The 24,996-nt window shown below is 39.6% G+C and overlaps 1 protein-coding gene across 1 annotated transcript in view; it reads left to right on the forward strand.

The window, feature by feature from the left end:
• ZNF804A (zinc finger protein 804A) overlaps positions 1 to 19,561 on the forward strand; it is a 153,167-nt gene extending 133,606 nt beyond the window's left edge. Inside the window, exons 3-4 of the mRNA XM_055719457.1 lie at positions 12,972 to 13,102; positions 15,498 to 19,561. Coding sequence (XP_055575432.1) covers positions 12,972 to 13,102; positions 15,498 to 18,786 — 3,420 coding nt within the window. The 3' untranslated portion in view covers positions 18,787 to 19,561. The remainder of the gene's footprint in view (positions 1 to 12,971; positions 13,103 to 15,497) is intronic.
• Positions 19,562 to 24,996: the final 5,435 nt, after the last annotated feature.

The raw sequence follows: 24,996 nt of genomic DNA on the forward strand, positions 1-24,996 counted from the left end.
AAGAAAATTGAACCCAAATTTGTGGAAAGTTTTTCCTCTGTTCTTCATTAAAAATGCCCTTAAGGTTTTCTAGAAAGAGAGAGATTTGTGTAGTTGACAAAATTAAAAAAAATACAACTTTGGTGAATAGGAACCAGAAAAATATGGTGATCACCCAGAGGGTTCTCCTGCCAAGTTAAAGACCAACAAAGGTACCTGTTTCTGCTGAATGATGTAGATCTTGTGCAAAAGTAGAGAATCTGGTCTGTAAATACTTATTAATTGTGGAGTGCTGTAGCAATCCTTGTGTAGGGCTTGAGGATTTTAAGAGGTTTCTTTGCAGAGCTGGGAGTTCTCAGAATAATATTATTTGTTCTGGTCTTTGTAGGAAGAGTGGGCAAGGTTTTCATAGCTCTCACCGGTAGTTCTGAGCTGCAGAGTACTTTAGTTTGAGTTTAGTGTAGGGAAAGAGGAAGGCACTTTTTTGTTGGTTTGTTTTTTAACTTGCCTGAACATACAGTTATGCTGACCTTGAGATGATGAAGCTTCTGCTCTTCTTTTCCATTTTCTGTGGCAGTGTTTTACCCAGAAATACCTTCACATGGGGTGTAGACATTTTACATCTATCTTCTGCTAAGATATACAGAAGGTCCATCTAGTTAATTTACCTGTTATTTATGTGTCAGATAGCTTTTTATGGGCTTCTTTTTCTTCATCTCATCAAAGCTTAAGCATATAGCAGTTCAGAGGTCAGTGCCATAGGTTGTGCTCTGTGCTGTCTTCCTCACGTGATGCTCACCTGTTAATCAGAATTTGTATCGTGAGAGTGGATGTATTTCTATCCTGGCTGTTGTTATCAGAAAGGAAAGGTAAAAAAGGATATTGCTGGTTTTCCTTAGGAACTGCTTTCTACCTGTAAGAATGTGGACTGAGATTTGGGTACATTTCCATTCAGTAATGAGCTCTAAGTTATTAGTTAATTATTGTTTTTATTAATTTCCTAGTGATTCTTAATCAAGGGCAAATTATCTCCTGAAAGCTTCGTATCTGATTGAGGCAAGAGAATGTTGTCATGAGTTTCTTCTGGTTTATATGAAACCAGAAGACTGGACCTGCTGTACAGTTCATCAGCTCCGTCAGGTGTTCAGCTGGCTCTCGAGGCTGGGGTACCCCAACAGGCACCTTCTGCAGTTACGTGGGTGAAAGAAACACGCCCGATGTGCAAAGCCAAGAATTTGTTGTTTGTTTAGCTGAAGTCCTAACAGCCTACTGAAAGAATTATTATTAGGCTGATTATAATGATGGTGCTTATAGTCCAAATTATCTAATTATAAGAGCTCATTCCTGATAACAATACAGATACACATAAGCTTTCTAGTGTCTGATCCTTTTCTGGTGTTACAGTCCTCCCAAAGAAGAAAAGGAAGGTGTCGTTACAAGCTATAAACACGGTGAATTCTTCATGTGGTGGGGGAGTATGATGTTGGTATCTGTGGTTTCCTCCTCCTTTTTACCAGGAGGAAGGTGAAGTTAATGTTGATGGCTTCCTTCTGGTCACTCTGAGGTTCATTTGGGGTCATTTCTATGTATTTACTAGCACAAATATGTGCCTCGCTTATTTGCTCTTTCTTCGGTGGTTCACTATATTTTAGTCAAATTTGCTACATATAGTATGTTTTACATATGTTGGATACTTCTTAATTTTCTTTTATCCCTAAACTCACTTTTATCCATATTTTAAAGTTTCATTCCTTTAGCAAGCAGTAACTGAACACTAATGACTTGTTTATCGTGCTGGGATCCTGCTGTCATCCCATTCCTTGCACCTTCAAGGCCTCTGCTATGATCTCGTGCTTGTCCTATTGGGGTCTCTGTTGCAGTGCTGGTTTCCCTCAGCAGCCACCAAGCTGTGGTTTACTGATAACTTAAGTAATATTTTATTAGTGTAATGTGGTGACACATACATCCTTGCTCTACAGTTACTTATATTTCAGTCAGCAAAAGCAAGGATGCAGTAGAAGACACACACAGTGCAGACACGTGCTCTCCTGACTGCTGGCTACCAATAACTGCTATTTGTGGTAAAGTCACCAGGATGTTACCAGAGTTACTTTACAGCACACTTCATCTGCATAGGTGAAAATGAAAGAATAATGCCAGGTTACAGTTTTCATTTTGCCTTGCAAGATGCATACTTCATATTTAATATTTTTTTCTGCAGTCTTGTGTTTTTCTCAGAGCAGTCTGTGTGGTTAGTATTAAAGGTTGGCTTAAGGATAACTCAGATTTTGTCTGTGCCGGTTAGCTGTGGCTGAGACATATGTGTCAAAATTAGCAAAGGCCTATTCTTATCTCAATTTTTATTGGTCAAATTGATACATATTTTAAAGAAGCTTGTCATGGTCCTGGGATAATCGCTGGCAAGGACCAGATCCTGCCGATGAGAAGCAATTTGAGAGCAGAGGCTTTGAACGGCTGACTGATCCAATATAAAACTGGTGTGAGAAGGGGATTGTGATTTAACTCTGACATAAAGAATTAAAATAAAGAGCTTCCTTTGAGAGAATTCATGTATCTCCTTCAGCCTATCACAGTTACTAGCGTATCCTTCAAAGATTACAGAAAATAACATTTAGGCGACCTGACTGTAAATATTAATTCCTCATTTTCAGTCATAGTGCATATTGTGGAGGCTGGAAAGATTTAAGATTTGGCGGGTTTGTTTCTGTGGCAGTCTTTCCTAAGAATGTCAATGACCAAGGAGGTTAAAACAGTAAACATAGACTAAAAATTTCCGCTTGCAGTTTTTAACATGCTTGTAGAAAGGGCATCGTGTCCTCCTTCAGTAAGGAAGGAGGAGGAAAGATCAGAATAGCAGCATGATTCCACTGAAGAGAACTTCAGTGAACCATCTTGACCAAGGTGAAAAGCTGGTAGGTAACGACAGACGCTGGTAGGTGTTGGAGGGCACGGGAGTGAAGAGTTGTTGGATGAAGTCTCGAAGAACTCAGAGCTGCCAAGTACATTATTCATGCAGAAAACAGCAAAACAGTCTCCAAAATGAGCAGAAGACAACGTTAACTGCTGAGCCATCCAACACTTGTGTGTTTATGGAGCTATCCATTTTGTGGCCTTATTGTCTCCCACTGGAAAGTCATTCAGAAGAGAAATCCAATTTTCCCTCTGCAAAGAGATGTAGAGGTGACCTTTCTGTGAAAGGAGTTCTTGGTGAGGAAGTCGTTGCTCCTGTGAAATGATTTATGGAAGATGAATGCAGCTCAAATGCGGATTTTCCCAATAGCTTAAAGCTTCCAGATAGAGTTTAGGTGGGATGTTGTGGAGCTCTTTGTTATTGATGCATGGGAAATTGTAACTGGCCAGAGAGTGAAGCACTCATCTATGTTTAGATCTCAGTGACTGGTGCCCACCTGAAAATACCAGGAGGAAGTGCCTCCCTGTATCACTGTTTTGGTTGCAGCAGAACTGTCAAACTTGAAAATCTTGTATATGCTATGCTCAGACAGATTATTCTGGATGCTTAAATTTCACTGTTGGAGTGAAAGTGGTGGATAATTCTGTGGGACCAGGGAGTGGCACATGATGTCTGAAATGGTCCATGCTGGGTTGTTCCCCCTGGAGCAGCAAGAGGAGCTGTGGCCTCTGAGGGCAGCCCCACGCTTACGGCCACCTGCGTTTTCCCAGCAGTGTGGAGCTGAGTTCTTTTCCCTACAGCATTGCCTGTTTCTCTAACAGTCCTATGAATAATCATTTCTTGACAGGATTTACAATGTTGCATATGTTCTTTTTGAATCAGAATCCTAAACGGTGCAGGAGTGGGTGCAAAGGTAAAGTGATCCTTAAAGAGGTGACGTGTACCGGTCTTGTCTTTAATCTTTGTGACTGAAGAAGCTTCCTTAAGCGCTGCTGAAAATTTCCATGGTGAATTTAAAACCTCTGCTCTCCCTGAGCTCAGCAGGAGTTTCTCCATTGACTTCAAGAGAAGCGGAATTAGGCCTAGGATCATTAAAACAGATAACTTTAAATTAGAGACTAGCATATGTAACCACTTTCCAGATGCACAAGTGTGTGTCAGCTTTATGTTCTTTTCATTATCTGGTAAAACTAATTTGATAGGTGAGATGCTAATTCTGTATGTCTATGCTGTTTTCTTCGGTCTTGGCCTTAATATTTATGGAGTATTCAGCTGATTTTTGCTGAAGCTAACAAAAAAATATCCTACAGCTTGCAATAAGATCAGGCTGTTGTTACACACGTGGTTAGTAGCTATCGCAGTGAAATATTCAGTATGCAGTGCTCAGCAATTCTGTAGGCTTGAAACAAGGTTTTTTGCACAATGGCAATGCTGCGGCCATTTAGTGAACTTCCAAAAATGTAATTATCTTCAAACGAAATCAACAAGACTCTTAATTTATGCTCTGTAACCTGTTACTTGTTAAAGTCCTGGAGCCTTGTTCAATTGTAAGCCATAATGCTATCTGAATCCTGCAACAGAGGATACTGGAAAAGAGCAGAAGATGCGCAGGCACTGGAATGATGTCAAATGAAACATGAGGCTTATTGTGCTGGGAAGGGCATTAATCATCATATAATGAAGTATGTGTTTGTTTCTGGCAGATAATTTCTGAAGGAAAAGCGTTAAAAAGAATAGAAAGCTGAGAAGGATTGATTTTTCCTGCTATTGCTTCAGCATATTTCTTTTGCAGTCACCTAATCAAGAGTAATTATTAAGATCTTCACCAAAGACAACCACTAGCTTTCATGTATATTACAGGTGCAAGTGTGCAAAATATTTAATATTCTGATTTTCCCCATGATTTGGAAAACAATAATGTTTTCATTTGGGTTTGGTTTTCATTTTAAGCTCGTTTCATTATTTTTTTCCCTGTGAACGCACATGGGAAGATCTATCTGAACTCAAACACACTTTACAAGAAAAATGCTTCATATGCGAGTCTGAAGTAGTCTCAAAAACTTATTTATATTTAATGATAATTTCAAGTTTTATATTACAAAAGTAGAAAAGACCATTGTGAATTTTCAGTTGTATAACATAATACATGTATTGAATATATATTTGTAGGACCTGAATATAAAGGCTGGTTCAACAGTTCTTTTCTGCAGACTACACAACAGACTGAACTGCTGTGTATTGCTCAGGTGTGCTTATGAGCAAGTTATAGTTGTTTCTGAATGTTATATGTCTTCATTTAAAGTTAATCAAAATCGCCCACATCATGAAGAATCTCACCTGCTCGTCACCCACCTCCTTTGGGCCCATGACTGGCAGGTAAAACAATCCCAACCTTCTGTTCCTCTTAATCCCCACTTTCTCCCCAGTCTGGGTTGATGCTCTTGACAGTGCTGGAGAAAGAGCAGTTTCACTTCAACTATATCTATCTATTCAGCAATCTCATGGGCTCCAAGGACTCGCTATTTTAAAATCCTGCATATATCTATATCTGCGTATGTTAGATTTCTTCTAATATTAAAAGACTGTCAGGAGAGTATGGCTGTGGTTTGTGGTGGAAATAGGAGAGGAACAGATTATTCACAACCTGCATGTTCCTTGTTATCTGTAGAGCTTAATATCTAATCACATAAAATGGGGTTCTGTTGCAAATCGGTGGAGCTCTCAATTTTTTAAAAAAAGCTTAAGTTTTGAAACTTAAAGTGAGATACATACAGCTATAAGCAGAGGCAGTTAGAAGCAGCTTATAACTTGCAACAAACTGAAAGTTATTCCTACTTCAGCAATACCTCAACGTTATTTATTAAAGGCCTCTCAAAACCAAAGCAAGTGGCCAGTGTAGCCTGTACACTGACAAAGTGTACCGATGGGATAACTCACTGTGTAAGATGGAAATCGTAAAAATGGTGGTTGGAAGGAGCTAGCGGCTCACCAACATGAGATCATCAAGGAAGATGGGGCTTTTTTCAGCCATGCCTTGAATTTCTGTAGGGCTTTGAGATTCCACAGCCCCCCTGGGTAACATGTTCCAGTGCGGCACTGCCCTAGCAGGCACTTTTCCCCACCGCTAGCAACAAGTGACTCTCATCTGCTGTGCAGTTCCCGTCAAGCAGTTGTAGGCTGCTGTGAAAATTTCCCCCTTTTCCTCTTCTATTACAGGAACATATTGTAGTAATTAATTCCATACTGGAAGCATGAAAAAAAATTGTTGTCTATTGATTTCTTCCTTAGTCTGCTTATTTGAGTGGTTGAGTTACTAATTCCGTTGAGAAATCTTGACATTTCTCCTTTCTCTGGAAGTAACTTGCCTTGTTTGACTTTGCTAGAGAAGGACTATAGCATTAACAGGGTAAGTTCTTCTTGTATTACACTATTTGTTTCTTGGAGTTTTAAGTTCTTCTGTAGTCTTTACAAAGGGTTGTTTGTTCTTTTTTTTTAAATAATATAAAAGATATGGTCATGGAAAATATGTGGAATTGCAGACCAGAGCACAAGTGAAGAGATGCTGCCCTTTTGTGCTGTGCTAAGTGGTGGAGGCTCCAGTCGCAGAACATTACAATATATGTGCTCACAGAAACCACCAGAGAAGGTGTATTTTACATCTTAGTAAGCAATGTTTTCTGCTTTAAATAGCATGATGCATTCCCCATTTGAGTGTTTACAGGAGCTCTGATCTATTCTGTTATTATTTATTTTTGATTAAGCTCAAGCCTCTTTGTGAAGGTATACAAAACTGGTTTCATGTGACAAGTGTTTATCTAATGAGCACGTTGTTGCTCTGTTTGTCGTACCATAATTCACATAAAGAAGCAATAAACCATCTCAGTTATGTGACAGTGTATCAACAGTAGTCATGTAGTATTCAGAGAAAGGGGAGCACGCACAGCTTCTAGAAGAATCGGCAGCAGCTAAGAAGTACTCTTATTTAATCCCCGTATTAAGCAGTAATCAAGTTCTTTAAAAAAGAAACTGAATTCAAGCCCCCAACCCCTCTTTATTAACAATTACAATATGTTTTATCTCATATACGGATTTAGAGAGAGGAGATATTTGATTTATTCTGAATAAATCCAAATGCCACTTTTGTGTCACCTCCACAGCATCGCTGAACTACCAACCTGTGTTCCCCATGTTTAGGTTATCAGCAAATTTTTGAAGGGCAGGAGGGAGCTGCAGTGGACTTCCAGCTCCTTTCAGGGTGCAAATGGAGTTACAGACTGGGGAAGCTTATGCTGGATTTAGAACACACCTGTAGGACCGAATATCCCATGTCTTCACAGTCTCAGCCTAATGCTGCTGTTGCTGGAGGCTAGAGTAGGAGGAGACCTGTGCCTTGTTCTCCTGGTCTGGCAGGTTGTTTGCCAAAACAGAGACTGATGCTCGTCCTCCCTCTGCCGACGTGGGCAATTTGGAAATTTGACTCCATTACTGCTTTTAGCTTCACCTCCCTTTACAGTTTCAAAGTCCTTGTGCCAGTTAAGCAGCCGCTGCATTTTCTGCTGTGTGGTATAGGTGTGACAGTATGTCGGTTCTCTTAATGTAACGTAAAGCTATAGGGCTGAAATATACCCTGGCCTCTTTCCCTGATCACTCATCTACTTTCTCAAAAGTTCCCACATCAGCTGTGGCTCTGCTGTATTCGATCTTTCAGAAGCAACTAACTTGAAAAAGAGCTACGACCAAAATTTTGAGGTATAACACAAACACTTGATATTTTAGTGCTCAGCATACAAAGGGCTGTAGCAACCTGCTCATGCTATTTGTGCTGCAGCTTCGAATATTTCAAAATTACAGAGTAAGAAAAGGAAGTTTTATTTTGATGAGTTATTTTTAAAGGCTAATAATCGCATACATTCATGACTCAGTGGCTACTGACAATACAGTTATTTTTTCTGGTAAAAGAAAAAGACAATAAAGCAGCAAAATTTGATGTCATGGCTGTTAAGCTCTGTAATTTTTTACATCCATTGATCAGAAAATGAATTTATGGTCTACATATTTTCAGCATCATAAAAGTCCATGTAATTTAATTGTTAATCTAAGGGCAAAAGCAAATTAACATAGTAATACCTGAACTGCATTTCCCTGAAATCCCCCGATAGACATTTTTCTGGCTCCTGCTGTTGTTAGAACTGTTCCCGCTGGTTCTTGACCCTGTTAAAGTTGTTCCTAGACTAGGGAGATAAGCTTTGCACAGGTGGTCTATGAAAGCCTCTCTGAATAAGCAGTCCTTAGAGGGTGCCTTTGTGCTGGGGAGGAATGACTGTTTTTTACATGAGTTACTAAGGCCATACAGAGAGGCTGTGTCAATGCTGATGCTAGTTATGATTTCCCCTTCCGTTTCATAAACTGTATGAAAAGTTTCACTGTTATTCTTCAGAGTCAGTTCTGATAACATTAGATGATATGTTTCAAGCGATAAAATTACTTGAGGCTGGGTTGTTTGTTTTCCCCCCACACACACATTTTATGACCTGGTATCATGGTATTCAGGTACACTATTAAGCCTTTACGTGCTTTTGGTGTCCTGGGTATATTTATTAATTAATGTCTTCTCTGTTTTGAAGACCTATTAGTTTGAAGTGCTGTTGTTACAAGTGCTTAAATCATGAGTTAAAAAACAAAACAAAACCAACAACTACTTTGCCAGGTGGCAGAAGGCTTGTAGTAGTAATGTAAGAAGTGCACTTAATGCCGTAATGTCTTTCGAGATGCTTTGATCCACAGAGGTCTTCAGGCAGCTGGCTCCAGCAGCAGGATCTGGGCTTGTGGTTCCTGTATTATAAAATGCAGGTAGAATTAGAAAAGTCATCGTGAGCTTTTTGAGAAGCGGCATGCTGAAATTAATTGTCTAATGTGGAAAATGGAGAAGTGAAGACATAGGTGAAGTAACCAGAAATGGAGTCCTGTTGGAAGTCCAGTTAGGATTTCTTTGATTTTTTTGGTGAGTGTCTTCCACAGCAAGCCTGGGGACACCTGAGCTGTATGCCTCTGAGTGAAATACCACACCTGAGTTTGGACCTCATGTGGCCTTCTCAATGAATAGTTTCATCCATGCATAGTTGTGTGGGAGCTGGTGAAGTCTTCTTTTTCGTCTGGAGTTGCATACCTCAGCTCAGCATGATATAATGGGCCTGCAGTAAGATTCCTGGCTGAGTTTGTTAGAAATAAGTGGAATATTTCTGCTTCAGGCCCAGTGTTACAGTTAGATTTGTTAAAATAATTCAGCTTGTGCCCAAGCGAAAGCAAGCCAATGTCAGAATCCCATTGCAAGGCTGGAGGGTCAGGGTGAGGCTTCCCAGTGCTCCACGTTTGGGGAAGTAATTTGCAAACCGATGATGGTCCATGCTCAGCCTGTTCAAAGTGGCAATACAGCGTATCAGGATAATCATGAAGGCATTTAGTTTTCTTGGAGAAATGCCATTTAATTATTCATTGTGAACTGTTTGTTGAATTCTACTTGCTAGGACTTATATGTTTTGAGCTGGTTTGTAAGCAGAGCAAAATACAGAAGGGAATCGTACATAAATACTGTATGACTGCCTTCTAATTATTTGCTTACTGATCCGTAGAAACAAACAAACATAACAGGCGTTAAACTAACTATAGAAGTTAGCATTAGTGAATACCTCTGCCACATGGAAAGGCATAAAAACATTAAGGAAAAGATGCTTTTTAAGAATAAAGCACACTTGGTTTTTTATTACTGCCATTTACTTTGAACAGCATTTGGGGGAAGGTCTCATGATACTCAGAATGCATGGACCAATGGTATTTTACATATAATCGGGTGTAATAATTTTGCGTATAATTGGGTAATGTTTCATTTTAATTTGCATAATAGAAGCAAAACCAACAAAATCATGTATAGGGCAACATAAATGCAGTGCTAGCAACCACTCGCATGACAAAGTGCAGTAAGGAAGTGCAAGTGATAGCTTATCAGATGGCTAAATAAAGAGAAAATACAGAAAATAACTACAGTATCAAAAAGGGACACACATTTTCTCACTGAGATGACCTTTTATGTGTATGAAACAGTATTTTTTGGAAACTGCCCAAGCAGGCCTCAAAACAGCTTGCACTAGGTGCAAGTTTTGTGGCTTACAACTAAGAAAAGTTCCACTTGTACATATGTATTTGCCGAATAAAGACCTCAGGAGTTACTGAGGTATAATCCTTATAGATCGTTAAAGCTGTCCATGAAAAAGACTCAGACAGCAGTTGTAAGAAGAAAAACCCATCCGCGTTGTATAACTAGTTCATATTCTGCTAAGACCGGTTTTCTGTACAGGCAAAGGGAGGTGTGTTTGACAGGAGGTCTGACAGAAGGGTAGCTTGGGAACAAGTAGTTCTCCAGAAGAGAAGAGCAGGCAGTTCGACATGATGGCTGTGCACACAAAACTTCTGCCGGTCTCCTCTGTCTCACACGTTGATTGTGTGACACCTACTTGTAGCAATCAAGAAGAACAATTTAATTAAAAATTGTGAACGGTTCTTCTGTACCAGATCTGGTACATACTAAACAGATAATGACTGATCGAACTGACGGGAGGCTCTGATGGGTAGAATGATGTTTACTTGGCAATGACAGGCATGAAACCCATCTTCGTGCCTCCAAGGTCAGGTAGAAATTCCTTTAACAGCATTGCCCCTATTCGCTGTGAGTGAGACCTTACTTGCACCCTGAACCATGGAGTCACATTAGCTTGGCACTCCTGATGGCGCGGAGTCCCACTAACTTTCAGCAGTTAAGACTAAAGGGGTCAAAATCTGGTCAGAATCAAAACGCTAATTATAATCATTATGGTAATTACAGTAAAGTGCTGCTGCTGGAGGGTGATTATGGATTTGTATATACCTCAGCTTCTCCTTTTTAACCTTGTGAAAAAGGCACCCTTTTATCTCTCTTTTCTTCTCTTGCTTTATCACATACTTCTTTTCTTTATGCATTGGAGGGGGAAAAGACCTGAAAAATTATTGAGCTCCACAAAATGGAATGAAATCCTCTCTTCAAATGCCATGGGCTGGAGGTGGGGAGGGGAAGGAGCAAACTTTATCCCTTCTCTTGTGTTCTGAGTACTCAGAAGTCACCTATGAAATGAAATATTTCAGGTTTCATGAGTGGCTGGTGGGAAGCAGGGTCTTTAGTAAAACAGGAACGCATGGGGTAAAAAACGTTCTACAAAGGTGCTTCACATTTCAAGCCTTTTTTCTTGGAAAAAAGTCGCTGTACATCCAGTTTTGATTGTGTTTATAACGTTGCACTGTATTAGTACAATAAAACAAATTTTGATAACTCTATCTAGAAAATATAAATGGTAGAAGAGGTGATTACATTTCAGATTATTTTTCTGTATCTATCAAGGGTGTCCAGTTATTTGAAAAAAATGTAAAAATTGAAAATAGAGAGTGGTGCTCATTTTTCCGCAACTGTTTGTTTGCTTTCTCAGCAGGTTTGTACATACATGTTTCTTGGCATTAAATGGACTGCCAAGGTAGCACTAGCATCACCTGAAATGGCAAAGAAAGTGTGTAAATGAATCATAGAGTCACAAAGTATGTCAAGTTGGAAAGGACCCATAAGGATCATCTAGTCCTGTGCGCAGGACTACCTAAAACTAAACCATATGACCAAAAAGCATCGTCCAGACTCTCCTTCAACTCTGGCAGACAGGGTGCTGTGGCCACTTCCCTCAGGAGCCAGTTCCAGTGACTGACCACCCTCTCAGTGAAGAAGTGAATGATAGTATATGGGGGGTTATTTTTCTGTGAATAGGAAAAAAAAAAATCACGATAGGGGTGAAATAAAAAATTGAGAAGGAGCAGGAGAACAGTGCTGATAGAGTTCTGCAAACTCTATTTCCATGTGTATTATGCGCCACCAGGGATAAGAAAAGCTCTAGATATCCCTCAGACAATTTGGAGTTAGAATTACTGCTTTTACAAACCCACGTGGCCCCTATTCATGGCCAGCCATTAGCCCTTGGCCACTAAAACAGTGGCAGGTTACTGGGTCCTCCCCAGAATCGTGAGGTTACAGTCTTACAAAATGATGTCACCTGACTGTGAGCCATATCGGGGACTGATGGGCGTTGGGACCTACCGGAATACTTTTCACTGACATGAATGATTAGAGAAGTCTCTGCGTATTTGTCCTGTGATACAAAAAAAACCCTGAAATCTCCTTTTGGTGTGGAGGGTCAGAGCTCTGCATTTTAATTTCCCCCAAAAAGAAACAGGCTGGAGATGAAATCCGATGTGGTGCTGGATCAAAGCTTAGTGTCTGCTTAACTGCAGCATCAGACACCAGCAAGAGCAGAAGATAAGCTCCTTCAAAGGGCAGATTTTCCCATTTCAAAATACAAGACTTCTCTGGCCATTGGGGATCCTCGCTGGGACAGGACCCTTTTAACGTCTCTAGTAATGAGCTGGATGGCAGGACAGCGCGCTCTTGGGAGCTTTGCAGGTGATACCATGCTGATAACATGGTAGGGCAGGTCTGGAGAGACCCTGGTAAGCTGGAGAAAAGGGCTGACAGGCTTCTCCGGGGGTTCAGCGGTGACAAATGCTATGCCCAGCATCTTGGGCAGAAAACCCCAAGATTTAATGCTGGCTGCGGGGTCAACAGGCTGCAGAGCAACTTTGCAGAAAAATACCTGGGGTGGTCTCATGATTTTTTTATTATTGTCTCAAAGAGCAATCAGGCTGTAGAGAAGGTTCTTAAGCAAAATTCTGGATGAACATTATGTCATCCTGCTGAGGGTGGTCTACATTAACTACAAAAGCTACGGTAAAATTTTTTACATTATCTCTAACCTGGCTAACCTGTCTCTAGCATCTTTGTGTGTTTTGGTTATTCACTTGAAATGTATAAATTTATTGAATGGGTCACTTTGGTTAGGTCTGAAAATAACTTGTGCCATGAGTGCTTACCAGAAAGTAACTGTCATGTTTAGCATCCCTGGGGTTTTTGTGTGCATTATATGACTATTTCTTGCAGAGACTGAAGGAACTGAAACAGAGGGAGTTTGCTCGAAATGTAGCATCTAAGTCACGAAAAGATGAAAGGAAACAGGAAAAAGCCCTTCAACGTTTGCATAAGCTAGCTGAGCTAAGGAAGGAGAGAACGTGGTAAGTGCATAGCTGCTGAAACATTAAAAATACTTTAAAATAAGCCCTCCACTCTTAATTGGTGCTGTGGGGCACAAGGCAATTGGAGTCTCTCGGCTGGAGCCCCACATGCGTGTTTATGGCATTTTTGAAGCAGTATGTGTACAGTAACTTGATTCACACTATGTGCAGAAATGAATGTTTAACGTTGCTTTTTCAGTGAAGCTAAAATGACATGTATTTTTAGTTTAAAAAAAAGATGTGTTTCATATATATTTCATAAAACCAGGCACATTGGTTGAAAGCTGAGTGAACTAGGTCATGCATTTACAGGCTGACACTGCTTCATTGATGAGGCGAGGAATACAGTCAGTCTTTCTAGGATGTAACAGATCTCTGTGATTTAGGTTTCAAACTGCTCGCCTGGGAAAGCTTCCAGAAATCTAGTTTTAAATTTCAATAATGGCATTTTTTTATATTAAAAGTTAAGTGTTCCTTTTCCCCAGCTCAGCAGTGTTTACCTCCCTCTGCAAAAGTGACTCCTTGCTCATCATACATTTTAGTGGTGCATCTGCACATACTGTTTAAATTAATATTGAGCTTGCTAGTGGTGACTATATTCTCACCTAAATATGATACGTTTATGATACTGACAAGCCAGTGAAAATATACATACCACCTTTTCACAGTGGAATCTATGGGGAAAAAAGTGAAAAAGTAGATGCTCAAGTGCAAATGTTTTCTTTTTATCTAGCCTTTTTCTCACCAGATGTAAACAGAGAAATCTAAACAAGCTGATGCTCTTGTTCAGTAATAGTCTCTTTCTCTGTAGTTCGGATGGTGGGCAGCGTGCTGAAACAGTCTAAGTAGGTGGATGGGACATGAATGTTGTGAGATCTGTTTGACATGAGCAAAATTACACCTAGTTTTGGGGGTTTTTTTTATCATTTTATGATAACTCTTATCGAGACACTTTCTCCTCTATTAGTGTTTTAACTGTCCAAATTTAATACTTGAGGATATTAGATATATTCCCCTTAAATATACTCCAAAATCTGAGTTTAGCATATTTCAGGAGAAAGAGGAGCTTAGTGTTTCCCTTTTTCCATGCTAGTGAAGCCCAGATTTTGCGGAGTTTTGTTGATTCTGTTTTGGGTTTGGTTTGTTCATTTTTTTAGTAGTCTTCTAGTTCCCAAAGGAGAATTTATCTCTGAGCTTTATTTCTCTATTTAAGAATTGCTTTTTACTACCACTTTGCATGCTTAGAAGTGTGATATAGACAGACACACGGGATTTTTTAGACTGGTATTTCCTAGGTTGCCTTTGTAGAAGTCAAAATTTTATTCTGTTAAAGAAAGGATTTGTGTGCGATTTTTAATATATATTTTAAATTTATGAAGAACTCTACAAGACAGGAAATCTCTTGAGGAATTCCTTTCTTGTAAAACCTCTACCTTAATTTCTAAACCAAATAGATCAAGTTTGTCATTCTTTACCTCAGCACTTCTTGGGGTCTTAAATGACACTTGCAAGTTTTCCAAGTGACCCATCATCTAGTATTGCTCTGCACTGTAGCACACAATAATTTGGTTAAAACAACAACAAAAAAAATACTGTTGTAACGTAACTCCATTACTCCTAGTGCTGAGCAGTTCCTGTGGATCCTGGAAAATTGGCAGCTTAAACAGTTTTTACTCTTCTCTTTACTTCCTATTAAGTCAGATAGAACAGATGGGAAGAGGACATGAACTGAAGAACAGAAGTAGACAGTGATAAATTTTTTCTCAAGAGGGATGAATCACTTACTGCACTACTGTCAGCTGAATTACTCCCCCTGGTATTATTTTTCCATGAAAGAAATTGCTGAGATTGCAAGGGTTTGGTCTGTGAACACAAATAGGATGGGAGCTGCTGGGTGACCGCCCGTGGGCAGAGCAGCAGTCACTGGGGTGATGGCTAAGAGGGAAGCGGTCTGTGAGGTGCTCTCTGGTTTAAAATACTTTGTAGCACAAAGGAATGTAAAACCTCTGCTATTTGCGGTAATAGTGTTGTAACCACAGTGGTCTACTGGGAGGAGAAGCAGGATTTCTAGGGAGATACACAATCTGTTATTAGGCCAGCCAGTATGTCTTGGGAAAGTGAACTACCTTGTAGGGTTATTAGCCCTTCAGCTGATAACTTCACACAAAGAAACTGGGGGCAAAATATATTTACTCTTCTTTTTTTTTTTTTTTTTTTTAATACTAGTCAATGGATCTTATACAAGATGACATTTTTTTCTTATTCTAAATCTACGTATCCACAGATTCTTCCTCTTTCTTTAAAAAAAAAAAAAAATCATAGGTACTGATGTAACTCTGTATTTCTGTCTGCCGTTCTCTGAAAGATGCTGACTGAGTTTTGTTTTCCTTCCTAGCGCTCCTGGCAGTGGCCCTATGTTCAAGTCCACTACAGTGACTGTGCGAGATCATTGCAATGATATCCCACAAAGTGCTGCTGTAGATTCTGCTGACAAACAGGATTTCAGCTGTACTTTAATGCATGATGCGCAGAATTGTAAAGACATTGCTTCTGTTATTTCTTCTTCTCCTGGAAATGCATGTAGTAATAAATCTGATGCTAACAAACGTGGAGATCAGGTTCAAGGAGCTCAAGGACATAGGGTTGGGTTCTCTTTTGCTTTTCCTAAGAAAGCAGCAGTCAAACTGGAGTCTTCAGCTGCTGTTTTCTATGAATATAATGATGAAACATCTCTGGAACGTGGATTGAGCAGGAGAAGTAGGTTTGTTCCAGGAGCGTGTAACCTTCAGTCCCCTTCAGTGGCAGAAATAGTCCTGTGCCCTGAGGAGAAACACGACTGTTTTCACCCACTGGTGGAAAAATGCATCGACACAGCAGAAGCTCCTGAAGCTCAGGAGTCAAAAGAGCTGGCCAGTGAAGAAACCAGGGTGCTAGAGAGTCCCATATTATCTCCTTCTGTGTCCCATTCAAAGCAGCTGATGTCCTCGGACATGGATGGCTGTGGTATTGATGTAAGTCCAGCAGACTTTGCGGACCAAACGGTGCCAGCGGTTGCAGAGAGTGCTGAGGTCCTGCCCCTGGACTGCAGCGGTTACGAGCTGCAGGCAAACAGGGCTCTTGCACAAGCGGTTGTAGAGGATTGTTCATCTCTGCAGGATGTTGCGGAGGAAAATGATAAAGACAGGAACAGTGATTCATCCACAACTGAAACTGAAATACAAAAGCTGGGGGCAGACATATTAGTTCCATCACCATCTGAAGAAAGCAGTAGCGGAACGCCACAAAGCAAACAGGACATGCGCAAGAGACCTTGTGAACCCTTTGTTCCTGTTCGTAGCAAACATGGATCAAATATTCTTCAGTGGCCAACAGAAATGTTAACTTACACGAGTACAGACCCATCGATTTCTTATAGCTGTAATCCTTTGTATTTTGATTTCAAGTCATCTAGAGCAAGTGACAGCCAAGAAAAGCCCAAGCATCAGCCAAGCATACCTCATCTGCACCATAAAACTGAATCCAACGATAGCTTAGTCTCGGATTTTACAAATAAACCTACTTCAGAGTGTGGTGATTATGAAACAGAAATGAATAAAAATGTGTGCAACTATACAATACCCCTCATAAGTGATGTTCCCCTTGTCAGAAATTGTGATCTTGCAAAAAATCAAAATAAAGTGTCCTTGGATGAGTCATTCAGGATTAGAAAAATAGAAAAGTACCACATTTCTAAAAATTACTTGCGACAAAACACTGTGATAGATGAGAAATATAACAAAGTCTGGATCAAAGAAAGCCATGAAAAATGGCTTCACAAAAGTAGAAAACGGAAAAGGAGAAGAAAACTATGTCATTGTCATCATCATCACTGTGGGGACACAACAGCAGCAGAAATGGAGATGTCCTCAGTGACTGAAAAAGAAATTAGTTACAGAGATGAAAATAAGCATCAGCACCTCCAAACTGATCCAGATAAGTGCGGACAAGTTGCGGGGAATATCTGGCTAGCTACAGGAGAGATACAGCAGTCGCATCAAAAGCTTGGCACTGAAAGTAGTTATAAGAGAGTCACGTCTGCATCAGATCATGTACACGGGGACCGAGGCTTGTGTGATATTTGGAGTGCAAAAAATAGTGGCCAACACCATGGTTGTAAACGACCACACAGAAAGAGCAAAGCAAGTTCTGGGAGACAGGCAGAGCAGCTGGCTCCGCGTTCTAGGAGGCACAGCTTAAGGTACTCTAAAACATGTTGTAGCTGGAAAGTCAGGAGGTCAAGCTGTAGCCCAGAGCATAAATGTTTAGGACAATGCAGTGAGGAGAAGAGTCCGAGTCACAACCAGTCCATAAAGAGAGGTTACAATGTTCTGACAGAGGAACCTGAAAAATCCCATCGCAAGCGGAGACAGCATACCTATTCCTCTTCGTCGGAGGAAAGCTCATATGGACAGGCGTTATCAGAGGAATATCTAAGGCAAGCGCATACTTCAGGTACGCATCACAAGGCAAAAGGGAAACGCAGAAGAAGAAAAACTAGAATTCATCATGTATACCTTGACAGGAACACAAGAAGTGAGACCTCCAGACCTTCCAAAGAAAATTCTGCAAATTCTGCATTAAATATTTTGGGGGACTTCTTGACTCAAGCCAGTCTAGAGGAAACTGACGTGGATCCCAAAGCTGATCATGCAAAAGATACGGATGAAACAATGCAGCTGGAGGAAAGCAAGTCACCTCTAGAAACAGATAGTTCACACATGCTGGAAAATGACAAACTGATGCCATGTGCAGCGATGCAGAGCGCTCCAAATACATTTTCTGACATCGTCACAGGTTCTGCTGCTTCTGTTCCTGGGCACAGTGCTCCGGCAGCTGCCAGCACACAGGATGTTCTGCAGGATGAAAAGAAAAAAGAAAACGTCAACAGCTGTGAAAATCAAGCTCGTTACAAAGTTCCCCTCCCTAAGAGACATTTGGAACAAGTTCCTCCTAAATCCTATCTTTGCCATTATGAATTGGCTGAGTCTCTACCGCATGAGAAAATAAATGAGATGACCAGTGAATGGGTACAGTGTAATCCTGGCATATTTAGCAGCCCGCCACCCTTGCCATTCAAAGAAGCACATGTAAACAATCACACCTTTCTAACTACTGAGCAGTTAATAGCCCCCTTTGCCCTGCCCGATCAGACGTTGATATTCCCTCCAGATAACCATGAAAAATTTAAAGATCTCCCATCCGAGGCGTATCAGCAGATCGTGCCGCCAAACATGCTGGCCAGCAAAGTGAAGTTCACCTTCCCTCCCCCAGCAATGCAGCCCCCAAATTCCCCGCTGCAGCCCTTACCCTTGCAGCCGCCGCTGTGTTCTACCTCCGTAACCACCATCCATCACACTATCCTACAGCAGCACGCTGCCGCCAGTACGCTGAAGGTTCTCCAGCCCCACCAGCAGTTCCTCTCGCAGGTCCCGGCTCTTTCCAGAGCACCTTTACCTCATCTACCAGTAGGACCGCGGCTTTGCCCGGGGGGCCACGCAGCTTTTGTCGCCCCGCCGCATTTGCCGCTGCTGCCGCCCTCGGTCCTGCACCCAACCCAGCTGGCGTTTCCCCCGCTGCCACACACTGTCTTCCCATCCCTGCTGTCCCCGCACCCGGCCGTCATTCCTCTGCAGCCTCTCTTCTAAGACAGGTTTTTTGGGGATGGGGGAAGGAGTCTTCAGCTAAATGGTCCTGCTGTTTCTGCAGTCCCCTCGGCTTTGCAAAATGGTCCTGAGAAATATACTGATTAAGATTCATTATTCCTTGGGAGGCATTTACTGTAAGTGTAACGATGCAAACATTCATGCGAAGGTCAGACCTGTACTATAACTAAAGCACTGAATAGTCTGATACTAATATGAACTCTCTCTGTATATAAAGTGAAAATCATGTCTTAGAATATGTATAATGTATATAAGATATATTTATAGTTCTATAACTTATGTTGTAAAGTATTCATTTTTGGTTTTTATCTTTGTGTATTTGCACCTATTTAATGTTTAGACAAAGCTGATGCACTATGTTTTGTACTATGTTCTCCGAAACTGTAAATCTAGTGACAAACTATCTCTTGCAATAAATTTTTGTTAACTACTTAAGTATATAAAAAATCTTTCATTATAAGCCTCATGGATGTTGTTCTTCCATGTTCTTCTGCAGCTGAATAGCATCTTCTGCTCCTGCTGTGTTGGGATAATCAGGTTTCCTATACATCAGTGATTTATCAGGGAGGCTCAGAGGCTAATACCTTGAGGGCAGCTGTCTTACCGAACAGGAGAGAAAGGGTAATAGATGTGTTCATGTTAACGGTTTGATGTCACCGTGACAAATTTTGCCTACTTGTAGTATGCGCATGAACTGCTGACTGTTGGAGCTAATCCCTTTTGTTCTAAACCAAAAAAGACAAGGTAACAAAAATAACATCAGTGATGGGGGGTGGGGGGTGGGGGCGGGGGTGAGGAAAATTTCAATGGCACTTTAACTTCAAGGGAATATTGCCTATAGCGGAAAGGCAGAATGTAGGGAAGGTCTCGGTTCCACCAGGCATGCTCTCTCTGCGCACAGCCCTTGGTGGCGGACAGATCTGTCAGACTGAGGTCTCTGCTGCCTGTGCGATGTGGGAAGATAGCAAGAACATGTGAGCGTGAAGGGGAGGTCACGAGGAGTTTCTCATGGGGAACCCGCCAGGCTTTCATACAAATCCATACCTTGCTTCACCCCCCTCTTTCCTCCATAGAATAGACAGTCAGTAAAACAATAGTACGCTGCCGTTATTTCGAACCGTATTCCAGAGACTTCTCCCTACCTCTGCAACCGTTTTATTGCTGTTGAACCTCACCCAGCTTTAGCCAGTGAAATCTTCTCATTTGTTTTAGTATGAGGTATATCAGACCCATACCTGTGATGGTCCAGAATAAAACCAGAAGTCATTCTGAGCCGGAGCCATCTCTTCAGAGTTACAATGAATTTTACCGTGTGAGTGAAGCCAAGGATTTGCAGCATGGCTGTTAGTGCTAGAAGTAGGCCCTCCGTAATGAAAGGTGGGTGCTAGCTCTCCAATTAATTGCTTCTTTTCACCTTTTTATATAGTATAATAAAATTATATACAGTTGAACAGAAAGGATAGTAATTTTAGAGTATCATTAACATACATTGCATATTAACTGTTTGGAAAGTAATATCATAAAACGTATGTAGCTGGATATTATTTTCTGCATCTGTAGCGTTAGAACTTACCTGTATCAATATTGTAAGTTGTAGTATAATGTGACATTACAACTTATAACAAACAACATCTTGCCACTATGATTACAGTGTCAGCAACTTAAGGGATGTGAGTTTTCCATGTCATGCAGTTACAAAGGGCTAAACTATATTAATAAGTGAAGTGCTGATAAGAAAGAGCAGATCGGTCAGGTTCTGGAGAGCAGCTGGGCTCCCCTGCCTGAGGCTGTGGCATGGAGCAGGATGTTGCTAAGCATCTCTCCCTGTAATGCCATAAAGAAGGTATATTTTCTCTAGTTGTAACTTCAGGTGAATGTCCATTGCTATTTATCTGGTACCTGAAAAATATAGCGTATAAGTAACTTCATACTCCTTTATTTCAAGAGTATGCCTACATAATCTGTATGTCTCCGCTACCTCCTGTAATATACAGGTGCCAAGCAGGCGCTAAGCATGGGAATCTCTGTCCGAAGCAGGAAGGTGTGCGCTAGCTGCTTCGTCTCCTGCCTTAGCTGACTTGAGCTGGCCTTTGCATTTCTGCCCTCTTCTGCGGTAGTCGGTGCAGATGGTCCCCTGGGTTCTGATGTCTCATCAAAGACAAAATCCATTTGATTATAGAGCGCTACACTTGGAAAAAAGAAACCACATAGGGCAATTATGGGTGCATGTTATCATATCCATGCATTTTTATCTGGCAGGAGATTAAAAATCCCCAATTTCAAAATTTCAGTTGTGATGTTCATTGAAAAATCCCATCTATAAACTTAGAAGTCTGCATTTTTTCAACAAAATGTTCCAACAGCTTTGGATTTTACTTTTTTTCTTACAAATGAAATTATTTTTTTTGTATTTTATTTGTTAAACAGTTTCAAGACATTGCACAATTATTTATTATCAACTGTAACTGCTTTTCAATAGTGTATAAACTACTTACAATAAAAGACTAATAACCATCAAATGTGATAATTTTCTAATATGGTATTGCCTTTAGTGCTAGAACTGTTTGTATATGTGACTTCTTATGTAAAAGAAAAAACAATATAAAAATAAACCACAAATTACGTTTAAAATTGAGCACTCCAAATTAAATGACCTAATAAAATAATCTTTTGAGTTTCTGTTTTATTATTAATTATATAACTTATAGTAAGTTATATAAGGGTAGTTCTTTTTCATGTTTTATCTGGTATTGTAGATTAAATGTGTATTTTTATTCTATAACTTGGTAGTCTAATTTACAAGTAAAAATTCTTGAAAATGCTAAAGAATTGAATTTTTTAATCATTCTAAATTAATGCCGATAAATTTGTTAAATCTAATTGATCTACTTTTGAATTTCCAAATTTTCGCAGATCTCATGTGTCGATGTTCCTAGCCACTTTGCCAATTTTTAGAATTAATGGGGTGTCTTCTTACTGTAAACAGTAGAAGTGATACACTTGAACGGCAAGAATTAAACCTTCAGATCTAAGTCTAAATGAGGTTATAGATTTTGTTAGAGTGATTTCCCAGACCAGCTTTGCAGAGAAATACCTGAAAAGTTAATGTGTTCCACTGAGATGAGAAGAGTGTCTTTTTTTTGGTCCTTGGAAAGTTGCAATCTGTCCAGTCTATGACCTTCTTGGGGATATACCATTTCTCAGGAAATGTGAGCCATAGAGTAGCGGTCTAGTGGAGCTTTTGAGCATTGAAGAACATAATCGTCTCGCATTGTTATGGGCAGTTTGGAGTAATTGGACTCTGGTCTGTAAGTACATAGAAATTTTTTTTTTTTATAATGCTACCAATGCATGCAAAGAATCAAATGGTTTATTTGGTTTCCTTCACAAACTGGAAGCTATGCAAGCTTGTAATTGCTAGGGAGAAATCACCAGATTTCAGATTCTACAGGAGTGAGTGGTGGGTAGTCACATACTGAGCAACTGCTGATTACAAACATTGGCAAAAGAAACACCTTTCACAGAGTATTATTGAGTGAGAATGTTTTTATCATTTGATGTAACTGAACAACAATTAAACCATTATGAAGCAATGTCTTCTTTACTTGCAATGTTAACTTTTTATTATAAACTCATAAACTTTTTACGCTTGGAAAAAAGTCATTTGGATTTGGTATTCAAACTAAGTTTTTAAAAGACCATCGGGACATCCATTTCTCATTACTATATGTGTTAATATGCTTCTTACACAGCATACAACGTGGCTGTAATTATTCTGTCAAGTTCATTTTCTATAATTGTGCATTTTTCTCAAGATACATGTTTTGCATTATGATAATATTTACTTGATACGCTGTATTTAAAATACAGTTTTAAGTATATTTGGCCAGACTCTTAATGAGTGTAAATCGGTGTACGACTTCTGACATTGGTGGGATTTCATTGATTTGTACAGACCAAAAATTGCTCATGTTGCTATGTTAAGGATTTTGTTAACTTTCTCTGATTAAGGCAATACGTTATGACCATGTGAATGTATTTTGAAGACAGTTATTTGTTTGTAACTTAGGTGGTAAATTTTAACCTACTGGGTATTTTACCTTGGTGCTCAAACTCTACAGGTTCTAAACGCTATACATTCATTTTCTGATTTCCGTTACTGTACGTTGCCTAAAGACTTATATATATATATGTGCCAGTGCACATATTTATGTAATATACCTACCAGCTGTAAAATTTTACAAAGCTATATTAACTCTTTTTATTGAAAGTAAAGACATTTTTACTGTATAAAGATTGTCTGATATTTTTAAATTAACATGGCTTACTTTCTAAATGTGTGTGTTATAGATCACTTTGATTTAATGTGTGCAGCTGACATGGTTTTGTATATTATTTTATGTCTGTCCTTCCCTTTACTTCAGGAATACTACAGAGTTTTATCATATCCTGTGTTTCTGCTAGTAAGATTCTGAGAATTTATTGGAATTTATATATTTATGAATATGAACCAGGCTTTTTTATTACTTGTAACTGCAAGAGTCGGCGTACCAACTTCAGGCATTATAAGATACCTTATTTTTGCTCCAAGCTTTATGGATTTTATAAACAGTTGGGAGGATTTCTACCCTGAGTCTGGATTTTGACCTTTTGGTGAAATCTTAAAACCAATGACGTTTAAGGAAGCTTTGCCATTAATATTACTGAGGATTTATTTTGACCTGGGGCATTAGGGCTCTTTATTTATTAAAACTCCTTAATACTTGCTGCTTTCAGTTGAATAATAATTTCATAAGGTATGATGAGGAGCACAATCCAGTGAAGGAAAATGAATCCATTTTAAATCCGTCTTTTACCTCCTTTGTTGTAAAGGCATTTGTGTAATTAATGACCATAAAGATACATCTTTAAAAATTTCTGTTCTGTATCATCAGTGTTTTGACACATGCACGTGCACCTTCTAATTCTGATGCCAAAGAAAAAAAGTTAATGAAAATCTCGGGGTTTCTACCTGTACAGGCTCATTTAGAAGTTTTAGTAAGTAGGACTACATTCATACAATATTGAGGTGAAATAATATATTGGTAGTCTTTACTTTTGATGGGATAAGATCAAAATGTGCAAATCCATGTAGAGAAAAAGTTATTAATTAAACAAGCCACAAATGTGAACCCATGATGGATATAGTATTGTTTCTGTGAATTAAAAAAGGTTACTATTAAATCAGCAATGGTGTTTCTTTGCTATCGATGAGATTTTTTCAGAGAAATTGTTTTCTTTTTTCCCCTCAAAAGGAGCAACAAAGAGGGAAGTACAGATTTTAAATCATCTGTAGGTAGTACCTGTGTACATTTCTCATGGATCAGAAACAGCAAGTAACTATTGCACATTCAAAATGTTTGTTGTAAAGAAACAACTTGCACTTCTAGTGCAGCCTTATCTTGATTTAGTCTGATGGAATCTGGAGGAAGAATTAGGCTAAAATATAGAAGGTTCTACATCAAAAGGTCAAGAATCTTTTCCTATCATAAGAAATCAAAGAGATTTTTTTGATATTAAATTGGTGTACTTTCACTGCTGTGGTTATAGAGAAAGCGAAGCCCAGCACAGGTCCAAATTTTTTCTTGTAAACTCAGATTTAACAGCCTGGTTAATTTGACACCAAACCTTCTTGCATGTAACAGACTCTTTTCTGTATGGCTTTTATGTCACTGGAGTGCTGGCAAAAATAACAGCAAAATCCAGTCTCCCCTCTCACGTTAATAATGCCCATTGAAATAAAAAGGTGGTGATCACTGTACGACACGCTGAGAAGAGGAAACCTGATTCTGGCAATGCCAAAAATAATACTTTTTGCTTCTGGAATTGTAACTGGAACTAGTATTTTACTCGACTTGTAGCGTTTATACATATACGGGTGTGCATGTATGTGTTTGCTTGCAGATACAAGGTTTACTGGTTCAGGATTCTTTTTCTCTAGCTGTGATTTTGCACCTGTAATTAAGTAGCAGTAGGAATAGCTTGTTTGAAATGTACATAGTAGAAGAAACCATTGAAGGGAGGAATATTGACACAGAATAATAATTAAAAGAAAGTGATTATTGTGTAATAAACCTATCTTTTTCTCTCTAGGGTAGAGGGAAGTTGCCTCAAGTTACTTCACCTACTTTACATTGGCTGGCTGTACGTTGT

This window comes from Falco cherrug, chromosome 8, assembly GCF_023634085.1.
Source record: "Falco cherrug isolate bFalChe1 chromosome 8, bFalChe1.pri, whole genome shotgun sequence".
NCBI lineage: Eukaryota > Metazoa > Chordata > Aves > Falconiformes > Falconidae > Falco > Falco cherrug.